This window comes from Sander vitreus, chromosome 6 (assembly GCF_031162955.1).
Source record: "Sander vitreus isolate 19-12246 chromosome 6, sanVit1, whole genome shotgun sequence".
Classification (NCBI taxonomy): Eukaryota; Metazoa; Chordata; class Actinopteri; order Perciformes; family Percidae; genus Sander; species Sander vitreus.
The window spans coordinates 24,410,724-24,428,642 of NC_135860.1; the positions used below are offsets into that span (position 1 = coordinate 24,410,724).

At 39.7% G+C, this 17,919-nt stretch overlaps 1 protein-coding gene across 2 annotated transcripts in view; it reads left to right on the plus strand.

The window, feature by feature from the left end:
* Positions 1 to 17,538, plus strand: part of LOC144519985 (zinc finger protein 236) — a 62,820-nt gene extending 45,282 nt beyond the window's left edge. For both annotated transcript variants that reach the window (XM_078253548.1, XM_078253549.1), the window contains 7 exons: positions 46 to 204; positions 4,802 to 4,959; positions 5,124 to 5,243; positions 5,725 to 5,898; positions 10,190 to 10,319; positions 13,294 to 13,467; positions 16,897 to 17,538. In XM_078253548.1, the coding sequence (XP_078109674.1) occupies positions 46 to 204; positions 4,802 to 4,959; positions 5,124 to 5,243; positions 5,725 to 5,898; positions 10,190 to 10,319; positions 13,294 to 13,467; positions 16,897 to 17,018 (1,037 nt within the window). In that variant the 3' untranslated portion in view covers positions 17,019 to 17,538. The remainder of the gene's footprint in view (positions 1 to 45; positions 205 to 4,801; positions 4,960 to 5,123; positions 5,244 to 5,724; positions 5,899 to 10,189; positions 10,320 to 13,293; positions 13,468 to 16,896) is intronic.
* The last annotated feature ends 381 nt before the right edge of the window (positions 17,539 to 17,919 follow it).

The window sequence follows — 17,919 nt, forward strand, 5'->3', positions numbered from 1 at the left end:
CTTGAATTCTGGACTAAAAATGGCTTTTTTTCCATACTGTTGCAGGTCAGGATCTGCTCCCCCAGCATAGCCACACTAATGGTGCTGAGATGAATGGCAGCATCAGGCTGGCATCACCACTCAATAGCCAGCCCACCAGCGCAACCCTGACTATCACCAATGAACACCTCCTACCTCAGAGTCACGCCAACACTGGAATGACAGGTTAGGACTGGTTTAGATATGTGTGTTTTGTATCTCGGTTGGACTACAAGGACATCTTCTCTTGTAGGGGTGCCTCTGAGTTGGACAGTGAAAGGTTATTTTGTAAACTTTAATCAAACACTACTCACTCTGTGGGGATATCCTGTTTAATATGATTAGTCAGTATGCCACTGGAAGATCTGGATTGGCAGGACAATTTTTTTTTTTTACACATTTTGGCAAAAAGCAGGTTTCAAGGGATACCAGTACCTAAAGATCTTGTGTCATGTCTAGCAGACTACCAATCACAATTAAGTCATAAATGGCACGCCTTTTCATCAACACTTTTATAAAAAATTGTTACAGACTGCTTTCTATTATTTTTTTCTCCCTCAATCCCTGTCTCACTGTCAACCGTGCAACATCCCTTCTAAACTGCTGCTTCTGTTCTTTGACCATGCATTTACATACAAACAAGGATACACACAATAACTTCTTCCTCAATGAAAGGTCAATACCACCTTGTCTCTCAAGTTTGCCAGACATCAGTTTATCTTCAATCAAATCTAAATCAATCTATGATTAGTGAACAAGTTTGTGACAGTAAGCGAATACATCTCACTCCTTTATTTATAGAAATGTAATTGCGAGTGAAATGTGCCTGTGTGTACCTGGAGAATCCTGCTACTCCCCAGGGGTATAGTAATAAAGTTATACTTGAATTTAGTTACCATCTGCAAAATGTTTATTGTCGGTTAAACGGGTAATCATTAACATCCCCACCAGAAATGCATGGTTACTAATAAACCAGCCCCTCCCTTTCAGTCAACTTTGTTCCACACAACTTCACTCTGTGAGTGTTATAAATGCACATAAAAGCCATATTTGACCTGCATCAAGCCATCATTAGTGACCTCGTCCACTCACTCATAACATCACTTGTCTCTGGGCCACCACTTTAAGCCAAGAGTATGGCAATAAAGTAGGAGATATCCAGCTGGCTGTTGCACAAATATCACCACAATAACCCACTTGGGCAGAACTGATTAAATGTATGGAATGAGTACGCACACCAAGTGGGAGATTCTTGCGTATACTGATGTAAGCCATTGCAATCATTGCCAACACATAAAGAATGAGACACTGCGTAGGCCGAGTCTCACCTCTTGGTGGTTTAAACAGCAATGGATCACATTGGTTTACGGACTGAGCTCTCTCTCTATAAATGTGACTGAACACAAAGCCTTTTCAGTCCGTCAGTTATACCAGGTGAAGAGTAAAGAGTAGAGATCACCACAACAGCAGTAATCTGTAGCTTTCAAATAGAAAGGATGCAAGACAAGTTAAAGCATTTTAAATGTTAAGCTTTTCATTCTCACATACCACATATGCTGTTCAGTGGCAGTGGCAGGTTTACCACTCAAAATTTGTAGTCATTTTTTTTCTAGTATTCTATCTAGTATTTTATCTAGCAGTATTTTATCTAGCAGGCTTTTCATTTCTAGCCGGCAACCGTCAATTTTGATGTCTTGAATTACTTTTCCTAGCAGATTTGATCAGATTTAGCTAGCTAGCAACAGTTTTAGCTAGCTAGTTTATTAACGCTAACTCTGTTAGAGTTAGTGACAACCTTCATGTCTAGCTGACCGTTTGTTTTCTGCAGACTCTTTTTAATTAAGAAACCAATATGGGTTTTAAATATGTATGTGCTTGCTACACACATTATATAAATATTAAAAGACTGAGAGTAAAGCTGCATGACCCAGGGGAAAAGTCAGCTATGTTCTTTACTTTGGAAGAAATGCCAGGTTAATACTGTACTGTAGTAGTAAGCTAGTTTGCTGAGTATGCTAACCTTTACAGTATACTTTAGAGCAGCCAAACACACTGTTTAAACTGTGTACAAAGTTGGACTATCAGTTCTAGCCATGGTGCGGTTTTCTGGGGTGGACGTGTGGGATTTTCCCCTTTCTGGTCTACATATCCCAACCTCTGCTGAATTAATTTTATCCCCGGTGGGGACAAAATGTATCCCCAACAGTCTGTAGTGCGATAGAACGATAAAATCAGAGCGGCAGTTGCTAGTCTCTACAGAGCTCTGGGACGCTGGCTACCAGCATTAGGTGTTTAGCCGACAATAGGTGACTGTGAGCCGGGTACAGGCACCGCCAGATGACTGTCCTTTCAGGGCCATGGTAGTGGAGTTTAGCCAGAAAACGTGAGCGTTAGTAGTGGGCAGATCGATCCAAATATCGATAATATCGATACCAACGTTGGTATTGATATTGATCAGTACCAGTGTAATGAGATTGATACTTTAGTTTTAGTTTCTCTCCAGTATGCACTGCTGCGGTTTCATCAAAGAGGCGATCTGGCTGTCTGTGTCTGTGTACACTTTGCTCCTCCTCCCCCCTCTTGTACCGTCACGTGACTCAGCAGCACCAGGCAAACAAGCAAGCAAGCAGCCAGGCCCAGCGGTGGCCAGCAACACACACACACACACACACACACACACACACAAGCAGGACAGGGACGGAGCAGAAGAATGGCAGAGAGGAATAGGAGCGCTGTGTGGCTATATTTTCAGGCCAAAACTGAAACCACGGCAAGCTGTATAATTTGTAAAAAGGCTGTAAGATACAGCGTTAACACAACAAATGTATACAGGTACAAGCATATGAAAATTCTGTCCTGGGTTTTAACTTATTAATAACCCAAAGGAAAAATCACAAAACCACTTAAATGTCATGAAAATTTGTTCAGATTAAGCAATTTGATGACGCATCCACCTAATTTATTAAAAAAGTATCTGTATCTTATCGCTATCGGCGATACTGCCCCTGTATTTACTTGGTATCGGATCAATACCAAATTTTGCACACCACTAGTGAGCATCATGCGGCGATGACAGTTAAGTTTAGGCGCCAAAACGTCTAAACATCTAAACGTTAAAACACACCCGAGGAACGAACATGCGTTTCCTGGGTGAAATTATTTTGTTTTTGCTGCAAAGTGAACTCCGCTCTCCGGGCTTGAAAGCGATGTGTTTTATGCTGCCACCACGTTGTGTTATTTCATTTGAGATTATTTTTCATTGAATATTGAAGTTCATAAATAAGGCATGCCTGGCCGATTGGCACTATTTCCATGTTATTTAAAGGGGGATTTGATTATTGCATGTATTGTTTTGTTGTGCAAGATCAAAAATCATGGAACATCGTCACATAAAAGAGAATTCATAATCGCTTGTAGGCATACAAGCCTAGAAATGACACACCCTGATCTTCATGTCCTTGGTTTTAATCTGACCTGGGATCTATTTTGTGTGTCATCTTTTAGTGCTAGAAAATAAAATAAATTGCAAATGTACATTTACTGTACATGCATCTATCAAAAGGATGTGCATTTGAGTTTGAAAACTCTGTAAGTGAAATATTGTCACTTTATAATTGGGTATGTGTGATAAGAGAGTAAAGGGCTTGTGTGCTGTGAAGTGAGCAAATAGGATTTGTTTTGGCAGAGTTTGCTTCCTGATTGTTCTGTTTACTGCCTTGCTTGTCACCTTGAAGCTTAATCCAATTTTTAGTCTCATCTCTCTCTCAATTACCCTTCCCTCTCAACTCAAGTGGAAAACATTCCCACTGCTTCACAGAGACACCAGAGCATCTCTGCTTTTGTTGATTAGACTGAAGCATCCAGTCACTCTGTATGTTAAAATGCTTCAACCTGCACTTTGACTGATAAAACTATACGGGGCCTGTGTTGGCCTTTTTACTTCGAATATCATCTGGTGTTATTCACCACTAATATAATGGAAGTTCCTCCCTGACCAAACTAATGAATATGTCGTTATTATTTTTAGTCAGGGTGCAAAGCACCAAAAGGGCTTTAGCCAGCTGGTTGCATTCACTTCAACAAATACAGGCACACATTTTGCGGTCATCACAACAATCCATGTACTGCATCCACTGCTCCAAAGTTCATCTCACATTCAGGCCTGTAACCGTAGAAACCGTTTCAGTGCAGCGTGGGAGGTTGATATTTGCTCTTCATAAATCTTTTAGTTTTCAGTTTTGGTTGATTTGGGTACACCAGTGGTAACAGCAAGTGTTGTTTAATACTACAGATCCCAGAATCCTGGAGCAACAAACACTCCTTGAGCAGCCTTTCACGTAACTGTGGGCTTCGTTTAATTACTCCCTGCTATATTTAAAACTGATCAGCTGTCAAAAATGCAGCTGCTTCACAATGCAAGCCAGTTAAATGCTTTTATTGTGAAGCAGCAGCAGTAGAAAATGTTACTTTGGCATTGGCAGTAATTTACTTAAGAGAGTGACAATTAGACATTAAGGCTGATTATTAATGTGATAAAATTACAATAACTTAATAACAGTAACTCTGAATGATTTCGCTGCATCATTTCCTGTAGATCCCTCATGCATAGTTGGACTATTTGAACTGTATTACAGTTGTGGCAAAGAACATAATGGTCCCCATTTAAATACAGTTTGTATATGTTCTACTACATTTGGCACAAAAAGAATACAGCTCTGGCTGTAGTTGAAATGTCTTAAAAACTTGTAAACCCTAACTTTAAGGTCTGTCTCTCCCCTGTCAGTCTCCAGCCTGCCAACTAGCACCACCCTGTCACACACTGCTGCATCCCAGAGCCTAGTGATGTCACCAGGAGGCGTGGCCAGCGATGACAGCGTTACGCTAACACTGGCAGATGCTCAGGGTATGCTGGATGGTGTCACTCTAAACCTTAATACACAGGTAAAAAAAAGATGGCTTGGCTTCAGATTTATTTTGTAACAATGTCTGATTTTAGAACAGAAACATAAAAAAACATCTTTGATGTCATTAAAACATGTGTGATGATCAAAGCAGACATCATGTAGTTTTTCAGCTGCCTTACCAGAGTATCTTTTAATATTCAGGGTCAGACGTTCCCTGCAGTGCTGAATGACCCAGGGCAGCCAGCCAGCTCAGGCCAGCAGGTTATACTGGTCAGCCACCATTCCCAATCTTCAAACGGAGCATCTGACAATGGATACAACGTGAGTGTGTTTGTATTATGTGTAATATGTGCTATTTAAAATATCCAGTGGAGGAACTGTCAAACGGAGCTGGCAGTAAGTTTTACATGCTTAAAATGGCAACATGATAATCTGGGATGGATTACCTATCTCAAGCAAATAACTGTCTACAAGTGGTTTTGTATCATTCAAATGAATGGTAATCAGGGGCTGCCTGGAAGATATAAAAGAACACATTCATTAAACTCAAAAAGTTTGGGATTTTTTAATGGAAATATGCACCATGAGATTAGGACTTTAAGACATTAAAGATACAATTTTTAAAAATTTAGATAAAACCAGACTTATAGAAACTAATACTGTATTGTAAGCATAAGTAGTCTATGTTAAAAAAAAGGAAAATATTCTGAGATATTTTCACAATGCTCGTGTAGGTGTGAGCTTTTGTGAGTAATCGTAAATATGTTGTGATTTGATCCACATTACTGACGTTGGCCATAAGGGTGGGAAGGATGGCCAGACGGAGGCTGATAATCGGAACCAGTGTTACTACTGTAATCAGGTGTGCCAGAATGCCAACACACTGCGACGGCACTGTAGACAAGCTCACGGCAAGGACCGCTGCCACGTCTGCACTCTCTGTAACAAGGCCTTTAAGAGAGCTACACACCTGAAGGTAAGTCCTCATGTAAAAACGGTAGTACTGGGATGATAAACAGTTTTTAAGATACTGATGGCTTATATGGCTCGTATTTTTATTTAAAGATATAATATGTAATATTTCTGCATTAAAATGTCTAAAAATGATTATACTTATGTTATAAATATGTTTTAGTTGTGTACTTGCGCTATCCCAAATGTTTCCAACAATGTTTCATCGCAGAGAATCTGTAATATTAATTACATGGTAAGTGTCATTTGGTCGCCTGTCAGTGGCATCATATAACCTTTGACCCTTATAGTTGCTCTGACTTCCGTCAAAACACATCAAATACCCGGAAACCATACGGTACGTTAGAGCGTAATTGTAAACAGTGTTGGGCAAGTTACTTCCAAAATGTAATACATTTTTGATTACTAGTTACTGTCATTTGAGAGTAATTAGTTAAATTACAGTATTACTGTCTCTGAATTGTAATGCTTTACACTACTTTTGCGTTACTTTTAAGTTAGTTTGCACCAAAATAAAAGCGGAAGTATGACTTGGCAGGTAGCTTGTGAATTTCACCACTGGATCAGCAAAGTCTCATCTTTATCCACTTTAATACATCAGAATTTATTCATATTATTGTGTATTATTAATCTGAAGCTGCAAAGTAACTAAAGCTATAAAAATAAATAGTAGTAGATGTACAAAAAGTACAATAGCCTACTTGACCCTGTATTGTGGTGGACTAGAAGTAGCCTAATAAGTAGGAGAAAATGAAAATACTCAATTAAAAGCACCTTACAATTGAATCGAAGTAGCCTACTGTATAGTTACTTTCTACCGCTGATAAAATGTAATGATATTACGTGTAGCAAGACTAAACATTGATTCCCAACATGTTATTATCTGTCAGTTGCTTGGGCGCATTGCTGTCGGCACTGGCAGGACACAGATGTCTCTAGCCTACCGTCTCTGGTTCTGGCTCTGACCACGGGAACAGTGTCGGTGTTGGTGAATTCTTAAAAAAACAAAACGCCATTAAATGTTGCGGTTACATGCGTTGTAACTCGTGTTACTGAGATTGTAACGGGTGTAAAATTACCGAAATTGTATTAGTAATGCGTTATATTACTGCGTTACAGCAAAAAGGAATATATTACTGTAATTGCGTTACTTTTGTAACGCGTTACTCCCATCACTGACTGTAAATCATACAATGTCAAAGAATTATACTCGCAGAAATACAGCACCCTCTCTGCCACACAGCATCATTTTTTCATTAATTACATGCCACGTCTTAACACAGTGATACAGTAGAGACCTAGTTTATTGATATGACATTTCAATATCGATTCCAGCTTACTACAATGTGCTACGTTAAAGAGTGGCTCATGCTAATGCTTGGTGGCTAAACCGTACGGTAACGTTATAGGATTACAACAACATTAAAGTTAAAAGTTATTTTTAGTATGATTGTTTTGACCACGGTTAACACCGCTGGACAAACCCACGAATGCATTTGCCATGTTACATCAGCTGTATTGGTAGTAGACTAATCTAATGCAAAGTTAGCCAGCTAGCGCACCCTGGTCCATATGCTTCACTCCCTGGCGCTATGAGACTTCTATCAGGATATGACGTCATCAAAAGTCTGTGTGTACATCCATGGTTTCGATTGAGAGACCCCTAGCGGCTGGAAATTACATACTGTACGTTTCTTTTAGCATTGTATATAAGTGAATAAAGCAGATGAATAATTATTATTAGTTATATTTACTAATCGGTGCCTCCACATCAGGCTGAGAAATCAGTGCTGTCTCACTCTTTGAAGCAAAAATAAGGGTTATTCATCAAGTAGCGTTTCCGATAGACACTTCTAACTTGTCACTCTCCACAAACAAAACACTTAAACTGAGAGGTGCTTTGCAGCCTAATTAAGAAGAGAAGCATGTGTCTCTTCATGTGTTCGAGGCTGCACATAAATGCTGGGATCTCATATCAGGAGACAAAGAGGAGGAGGAGGAGGACATGGCTTTATATACAAGCTATTTTACCACCATGTGTAATATTTCAAAACAAAGGTCATTGTGCCATAGGCTTGTACTTTTGTCAATGTGCCTCAACATGCTGAGCAGTAATTGTCTTTGAGAAAAGAAATTAGGTGGGTGTCCCAGTGAGAGTGACCGAGCTTCATCCTCTGGTCCCCAGGCTGCTTATTAGTCTGCAACGAGACCTCGGATGCTGATTTTAGATGTTTAAAAAGGCCCAGTGGTGAGAAGATAAATTGCTAGTACTGTACTTTTTCATTTTGTTGTCGTGCGGATATTAACGTTGCCAATTATAGCCAGACAATCATAAACCATGGCTTTATAATTTGGGAACACTGGGAAAGATATTTAATGGTAAAGTTTTAAAATATTTTTATCCAGAAATGATTAAAGCTAGGCATTCCTGCTTGATGGGTTGGAAAAATCAGTAGACTCACACAGTCCTTACATGACCGTAAAAGCCAGATAAATGAAGGGGATTTTGGGTATCGGCCCACGTTAATGAATCCTATCTGCTTACAATCCTTTTCACAATTACTTGGTCATTAAAAATGTCCATCTATCTTATTTTTTCCATAACACGCACACACATACTCGGACATTTAATTAAAACATTTTTTATGAAATTTAATAAAAATATGTTTCTACAGGATATAACTCCCCCACACAGGCTCTCTAACTACAACAACAAACAATCCATACATCAAAACAACACACATCTTTAAGATAATAATTTCACAAATAATTTTACAAATAATCACAGACATGTATAAGTTCAAGTTGTAGGCTGTGAAATGTGTAATTGAATTGTGTACATTTAAAAGGAATATTTACAACATTTTTGGAACTCTTTCCAAAAGGTACTGGGCAATGGAAACTGCTTTTTGGTTATGTGTTTGAAAGTTTTTTCTAAAGTTTTAATGTGTACCCAAACTAACCCGCGGCACTTTTAATAAACACTGCCTCCGTAATGAGCCCAAACACCCTCTAGACATTCTTATCTCCTTATAAAGTTGATTGTTTTTGCCCATTGCCCTATGAACGTTCTGATTATGCCATTGTTTCCATTCTTTTCCCTGTGTGCCCATCTGCTTTGTGCTGCCCACTATCTGTCTCGAATATGCCTTAGTGCTAAAAGGTTTAGTAGTATCATCAGTATTCTGGGTACATATCACTGCTCTTTCAGTCTTTTTATGCAACAATGTGAACCAAGGTATTATTGTATCAGAATAATGATGATAATCATTAAAACGGCCCACTTTGTTCACTGTGATACCTTTGAGGGTTAGTAGATGCTGCCAGATTCCCATTTTGAGAAGTTGATGAGACAGATTAACACCCATGGAACATTAAAGGTCCCATATAATGCTCATTTTCAGGTTCGTACTTGTATTTTGGGTTTTCTGCTAGAACTTGATTACATTCTTTAATGTTCAAAAAACTTTATTTTTCTCATACTGTCTGTATGAATATACCTATAATTACCCTCTGTCGGAAATGCTCCGTTTTAGTGCATGTCTCTTTGAGCACCCCTCCCGAAAAAGCACAGCATGCTCTGATTGATCAGCATTTCAGGGTCTTCCGCATCAAAATGTCAGAAAGAAAAATAGTTTTCAACAATAAGCCCAAAACCCAAAGATCGTTAAGTTTACTATCTTACATGACAAAGCATAATATTCTCACATTTGAGAGGCTGGGTTGGTCAATTGATCAAAAATAATCTTTTCAGTTTTACGACACAGTACACAGTGTGTAGCAGTTTTACCTGTTCTTACCTGTTCTAAACTGATGACAGAAATAAAATGTATCAGGTAGCCATTCAGTACACATGAAAAGATTATGTGGAGGCATAGTGGGTACATTATTGGTTAGATTTTCCAATTACCATACGTAGTATTTTGCCTCTAAACTATGAAATATTTTAACTTGATGAAATATATGAGTCAGTCATCAAAAAGCAACATAACATGCATTAATGTAACATTAGCTTAAAGGGATCAAGTACAAAATATAAAAACAAGCATTTTCTCAATATCACCAATGTCTACACACACACACACACACACACACACACACACACACACACACACACACATATAGACACACACACACACACACTTTCAATGTTTCGTTTTTCAACTTATCGCATCAGCAATCCGCCCAGCAACAGAGCACATCATTATAACAACCTTAGACCCAAATAAGTAGATTGACCTTGTATGGTAAAGTAAAACCGTAAACAGTAAAATGATTTTTTTTTCTGTCTACAGGAACATGAACGAGTACACCAGCCGGGCCCGTCACCCAGCTCCCAGAAGCCCCGAGTCTTCAACTGCTCCTCCTGCGTGAAGGCCTTCGCCAAGCGCAGCCAGCTGGAGAGACACAACCGAACACACACAGGTAAGAGCATTGTGGAACAAGTTTGCACGGTGCATGTCACAACAAAAATCACAACATTGTCATGGAAATTAAAATTCATTTTATCTTTATAATGATCCAACACTACCTATTTAGCCCCAAAGTTGTATGGTTCATTTTACATTTTAATTTTTATTCATTTATATATCTTTATATTTATTTATTTATTTATATATCTTAGGAGTGGCCGTCTGTTCGTCCTTTGATTTTCTCGACAACCATTTGTCCGATCGACTTATTAGTAGTAATTAGTAATTAGTAGTATTAGGGACCCCTATTGACTGTTACACCGCTGAACGGTATGCTGGGTACAGCTTGTTCTCTGTCACTCACTACAGTACATTCAAGAACAGATGAAGAGAGAGAGACCGGCGATGTTACGTTGTAGCAAATTTAAACATTTTAAGCATCCGTGAAACATAAATTTCATTTAAATTAAACGCTTATGATGTTTCCTTATAAAGCTTTGTCCCCTGTTAGCAAATTACATGTATACTCTAGCATTGCTAGGGGACGCAACTATGCCATGGCAGGTGTATTGCTCGTGTTTGTGGAGTTGTTTGGCTGAGTGGTTCTAGAGAAAGCTGCAAGTAACAATGACGGAGGCCAAGCAATCGGCCTGTCCCGAACAGGCATGTTTTGAACGGGCACTGCACTAGTTTTCATTTAATAATAGATTTGTCTGTTTTTTCATAATGTCACTTTTTAAAGCAACACTAAAGCACTTTTCCGCTTCGGTCCCCCTACAGGTTGGAAGCGGGATTGTCCATTACCAATACCATTACTCTTATGTCTCATTCAAACTACAGATATGCTACCCGATCTGGCAAACTTGCACCAAAATAATGTACCTTAAAATAATGTTTCCAAAATCGTTTCAGTGGTTCATCAACTCGTAACAGGGTGAACGGCACTTCTGCATTTGCTCTGCAGCCCTCTATCGGCTATAACCGCACTATGCAAGTTTGCCAGGTAGCTGATCTGTAGTTCGAATGAGACAAAATGAGACATTACGACAGCGGTAATGGACAATTCCGCTTCCAACCTGTAGGGTGACCAAAGAGGAAAAGTGCTTTATTGTTGCTTTGAGACAATGGTGTTGTCACCAGTCATGGCCAGTGTTGCCAACTTAGGCATTTTCTTTCTAGATTTGGCAATTTCTAAGACTCCTTTAGGGATTAATACTTTGTTACACAAAAAAAAAGCCAGTGAAAGATTTAGCAACTTTTTGGGCAGACCATAACTTATTTCGCAATTTATTTGTTTATGTATAGGACATTTTATACAAATTATTCAAACAATAATTATTGTCATAGTCTATATATGATTGGTTTAATATTGAACACTTTAGGGCTCCAGTTCAGAATCTGTTTTCCAGCAGGAATGGGTAATATGCATCTGTGAAGTTTAGGGAAGTTGTGTGAATGTAGAGAAACATTTGAGCACCATGGAAACATGTAGGTTAAATCTACAGTATGTTTAGAGTGCTGTGTGCAAACGTATCATCGGTGTATGTTACTTGGTCCACTAACTGTATATGTCAGAAATTCCACATTGAATTACCAATCACCATGCTTATGATAAAATGTTTTACTGACGGGGGAGAAAAAAAGGTTTTGATTACTCCACATCAAGGCAACAGCTGTTTGCCCAAATAACAAACCTAGTTTCCACTAAACATCTATGTTGTATAATTCCTTAGTTCACTCAGGGAGTTTTTTTTTAAGATTATTTTTTGGGGACTTTTCCCTTTTATTATAGAGTAACAGTGGATAGACCGGAAAGGGGGAGAGAGATGGGGGATGACAGGCAGCAAAGGGCAGCAGGTCGGACTCGAACCCGCGCCGCTGCAAAGGACCCAGCCTACATGGGGCGAACGCTCCCACTGGGTGAGCCAGAGGCCACCTCAGGGAGTTTTATTTGTAACTATTGACTAGTAAAAACAAGTTAAATGTGTCTAAATCTAGAAAGAGTCCTGATACAGTCCTAAACAACATTAGCCTGACAAGCCAGACCCACATCAAGATGTTGGGTCTGGGAACTCACCATTGACAGGGCTCAACCCGAAGTGCAATTCCCTTTGCACGCAATAGGATAGCGCTACAACCAGGCAGAGCAACAAAGAAGGTATCCGGTTGGCAAAACTCAGAACACATCTTCCTTTTTTAAGAATGACTTCAGTGCCGTTCTTTGTTCTTTTCTCAAAGTCTCCGGAGTCGCGGCGAAAGCCGATTCGAAAGACCTCTGTTCGCCAGCAGCAGCAGCCATCGTCTTTGTTTTCAAGTAGCAGGGAATTCATGCAGAACCGTCGTAACCGTCGATGTGATTGGCCCGGCTGGAGTTTGGCTTTTCCAGCTCGCAAGCCAACGGAGAGTTGCTAGACCCCCCTGGCTGCAAATTACATTTGCTGCCGATAGGGTGCGGCTAGATCTCTATCGCATCACAGACACTCGTCTACATGTACACAAGCAAGTTTATCATTAGGTTGGTTCATTTATGAGTTATGCTGAGGCAAGAATGTGAGTTTTTTTTTTTGTTGTTTTTTTAAATCAACACCATGTACTAACCATGGATATTAAATTGGCAGAGCACGATTTTACACAAAGTAGTACCAATTGCAGTGTGTATAGCCATGTCTGTGTGCATGTGTGAACATGTGGAAGGCCACTGGAGTTCTTTGTAATAGTTCTTAATAGTGTATGTGTAGTATTATTTAGGGCTTGGACAGCTAGTAGTTTTTTGCAGTTTGCTGTTAATGCTTTCTCTGTCACTTTACATATTTATACTGTAGAGTCCAATAATCTCAACTCAACCATGGCTTCATTTATTTGCACTAGTTCTACCAAACTACAGTACTGTATATCACAATTAATCTGACGTCACCATAATGCATGGACATACTACACGCAATGACCTTGAGTTCTAAATGACCTGTTTGATCTGTGTTTTCCTGCAGGCGAACGGCCCTTCAAGTGCAATCAGTGCGACAAGGCCTTCAACCAGAAGAGTGCTCTGCAAGTGCACATGGTCAAACACACTGGAAAGAAGCCCTTCAAATGTGAGGTGTGCAGCATCAAGTTCACCCAGAAGAGCAACATGAAACACCACATGAAGAGATCCCACGGCTATGGTGAGTAGCTGACTGGCATCACACCAGTGCACCCACACAGACCCATCCAAAATCACTCGGGTGTACAGCCAGCTGTTGAAGCAGCTTGGCAACAAAAGCTAGTAATCATCTCTCTGTTGCGTCTCTCTTTCAACTTCACTAAGTACTACTGGGGTGTGTGTGTGTGTGTGTGTGTGTGTGTGTGTGTGTGTGTGTGTGTGTGTGTGTGTATTGGCTATCACACACAGTCCACATTCTTTATATCAGTGATCTTCAACAGGGGGTCCGTTACCCCAAGGTGGTCCTCAGAGTTAGTGCAGCGGATCTGCCAAATTATGCTAAATAATAGAAATACTGATGAATGTCTGAAAATATACATTAATAGGAATCCAACACATTTGTTAAAAAAAGTACCCATTGAAGACAAGCTAGCCATTATGGTAGCCGTACAGTTAAGCTTAAGGATTCACTGTGCCTTCCACGTATATGTTTAACATTAAAACATGATGTATAAATAATAACCATTTTCATCCATTCGGCCCAGTTTAATATGCAACTCAATTGTATGCAATATATGCACTAGGGGGTCTCTTTTTCAGCTAATGGGTCCCTAGTCTAAAAAGCATTAAAGACCCCTGCCTTATATAACAAACACTGTGTTTGGAAGACACTGCACATTAAAAGGTTTCCCTGAGCACTCAGAATGCTGGGAGGCAGTGTTGACCTGTCCCTATGGAACATTAACAATCCGTCATACTCAAGTTCTGTCTGTGGTTTTTCACTTGATGATCCTTGTCATTATCCGCTGATAATGAGCCTTATGCCAATGCTCAGTCGCCCCCTACATTCTCCACTAATGTGCATGCACACACACGCCCCCGTCTAGCAGACTCTCTGATATTGCAGAGCAGAAAAACGTCCTGAATGTTTAGTCAATACTTCTTCCTGACAGCCTTGGTTAAGGTTTAGGTTGTCTCTCCCCTTTGGTTAACCTTGGCCAAGAGTTGGACCAACACACACACACACACACACACACACACACACACACACACACACACACACACACACACACACACACACACACACACACACCCCCACCCCCCGGGAGCCTGGCAGACATCTATGGACAATTACTGAGCAAGAGAACGATGCTGACAGATCTGTTCTACACTTCTACAGAAGCTTCCACCCAGGTTCCCCCACTGGGTACAGATCATTTAAAATGTCATTTCTGAAACATTGGTTTCTGTTGTTTTTTGGGAATAAGACCTAGACTCTCAAAGATTAGGGCACACTGCGTTTCACTTTTTGAGTGTTTTCTAAGGTTCTAATGCAAATCCTGGAAGACCTGTTGAAAACAAAGCACATGGTACCAGGTCAGATAATGTGTCAGAAATGTGTAAAATATTGTGCAACTTCTGGAAAAGTAATTTCTGTTTTAAATATGACTTTAATTTGGTTACACATTTGCCCGGACAAAAACCATCTGTGTTCACAGAGTATAGACCTCACAGTTAAAGCTCCCTGGTGCAACAGCAAACTGAAGTAAGACTGAAAAGAAGTCTAAACAACGGTCGAATAGATTGCCATGCAGTTTGGTACACTTACAATCATGTCCTCCTCAAGATGAATTATTTTGGTGATCTCCTAACCTTTCCTGTAGTTCCACCATCAGGTTAAAAATACCTGCAAAACTCATGACCTCAGTCTCAGCTGTACTTTGGGTTCAGTGCTAATTCGCAAAATGTTAGCATGCTAACACACTAAACTAAGACGGTGAACATGCTAAACATATATGCCAAACATCAGCATGTTACCATTGTCTTTTTAGCATGCCAGCGTTAGCATTTAGATAAAAGCGGCTCACAGAGTGCGTAAGTACATCCTCACAGAGCTGCTAGCATGGCTGTAGACTCTTTGTCCTGTTGTACGAGTTGAACTATACGTTTAAAAACAAAATCTGTAGAGACACTGGCAGTCACTCCTATTAGTTCTTAGCTACTGTATTTGTGACTAGGGGTGAAGATTTTCACATGGATTTTAAATGATAACATTCCCGGAATGTACTATTCCAATTTTCCTGGGATTACTTGCCACAAATGAAGTATTATTATTTTTTATTTAAACAGAACTGCAAATAATTCATTATAAAATGACATTGAGTCTTCAGACAATATTTGTTACATTTCTTAGAAATATTTTAATAGATCAACAAGGTGGAAAAACACAAGGCTATCCTGAAGTAATTATTTGCTTTTCAGGATATCCTCTCAGCAAGATAGCAAGTAGTTATTAGAGCATACAAATATTTTAATAATGCTGACATGAGGTATTTACTGCATGCAATGGCAAGGAAGGGACATCGTCATTTTGGCACTGAACTGTCTGCATAGTTTCCAGATTTTTACACCTTTCTTAGTTTTTTCAATCTGGAAAATATTCTTCCATACAGCTGAACTGTAAGCTGACATTTTAGCAAGAAACATAATTGGAAGAAACCAGGTGAAGCATTTTCCTATCATATTACTTTGATAATAGCAGTTTAAAGTTGGACTAAATCTACAACAGTAGTAGTGTTTCAGTACGCGTATGTTCTTCTGTACAAGAACGCACACAAGCACCCACATGCTAAGTATCCCAGGTATTTTTCTTTGGAAATTGAACCATGTTTTGGCAAGAATTCCTGGGAAATACCAGGATCTCCATTGCCAGTATTCCACCAATGCCTGCACGTGATTGTAGGCATGTTCATGATGTAAAAATATTTAAAAATGTTCAAATTAATACTTGATATTTTTTTTTTTTTTTACGTTTGTGTGGCTGTTGTGTGGCTGCTCTCATTTAGTCATTTTGCTTGTGCAAAATACTGGAGGACTCAAGGCGCACACTAGCTTGCAACTTAATGAATATGTGTTAGAATTGTTTCTGATATAAAGAGCAAAAGTAGAGGGAGATAATTAAATGACTCCCACTATAAAACATAATTCAGTGCGTGGCCTGCAGCAGTAGAAAAAGCGTGTCTGAACCTCTCAGCATGTGCCTAAGTGACTTATTGTTTTGTGCTCAAATTATTTTAGGCTGAATGCACAATGACACATGGCTCATATCATAGTTACAACTCACAATGAGCATATTCCACATCTGTCAAGTCTTATTATATAGTTTGTGCAACAGACAACAACATTTTTAGAAGAGCAAACAGAGAGAATGTAAGATATAGAAACAAATGGTGGGAGGAGGGAGGAGCAGAAGATTGCTTTTTGACTAATGGTTTCATTTGTATGACTGTCACTGGCAAATTGAATACAGAATCAGAACTGCTGGCGCTGCTCTGTATATGTGTTTTAATGGGCTTTCCTCCTGGTTTACAAAGCGTTGCGATTATCTCAAGTGTGAGTGTTTTACCGCACGTGAGTCATGCAAACCCCTTCTCATTCTTTGTCCCTCCAGGTCAGATCCAAGACGTCTCCCTGAGCCAAGAAGACTCAGCGCACCAGGTCGAGGTAACACCGGAACTTGACCTGGAAGTGGTTCCTGAATCATCCGCAGACTGGCACAATGTCTTCCCCTGACCACAAACCACACCAGTTCCAGAGTCGAAGAGTACAGTGTGCTGAGCACTGATAAAGAACTAAAAAGCGAAGCTTTGCCAAACATTTTCCTCCTCTCAAAAGGCTTATTTGGTTAGAAAAAGATTGAAGACTATAGATTTGCTCCACTGTATATCGAGGGCTTTTACCCCAGTAGCAGCCCCCTGCTGTTTATCCAAATTAGCAGTGAAGTAAGGGGAGTCTGGTTCCCTGTGATTGGCTTAATGACTTTTATCTGTTTTGCTACCGTCTGATTGCCATCAATACAATAACCTCCGGAGAGGTTTGGCTCAATAAACAGTCATCCCAGAGAATTCTCCAGTCATGAGATGCAGGTCCCTCTCATGCTGACCCTGTTGGAAACAGAGGAAACTTTATTCTGCAAAAAAGCTACCCAGAGACGAGTGTTTTGTTACTTCAGCATGCACAGGGATGTACACAAAGCTCCAAACAGCTGTACTGCTGTATGTGCTTTTTTCATGGATCTACAAGAAATGTGTCACTTTTTACATATTTGTACTGTACATATTTCATCTTGAAGTCAAATGTCTTTTGCAGTTTGTTACATGTTCGTTTTAGTTAGAAAAGAGTGCCCAAAGTGGTGTACCAACATGTTAGTGAAGAACAGCTTGATGTGAGCTGTGAGGACACTTGTTGTCAGATTTGTTGCTGTACGAGGTTTTTTGACTGAACGTTGTGTTTGCTCACAGCTCCAACTTCTTCTTTTACTGTAGTTCATTCTGTAAATAGTGTAGTTAGATTGCGTATATTTTCTGATGAACCGCCACAACAAGGATTGGTTGGAAATGTGTAATTTGAACATAATGTTGCATTTGTAATGAAGCAAAGCCAATGTACAGACAATGAGCTTTCCCCCCCTTTT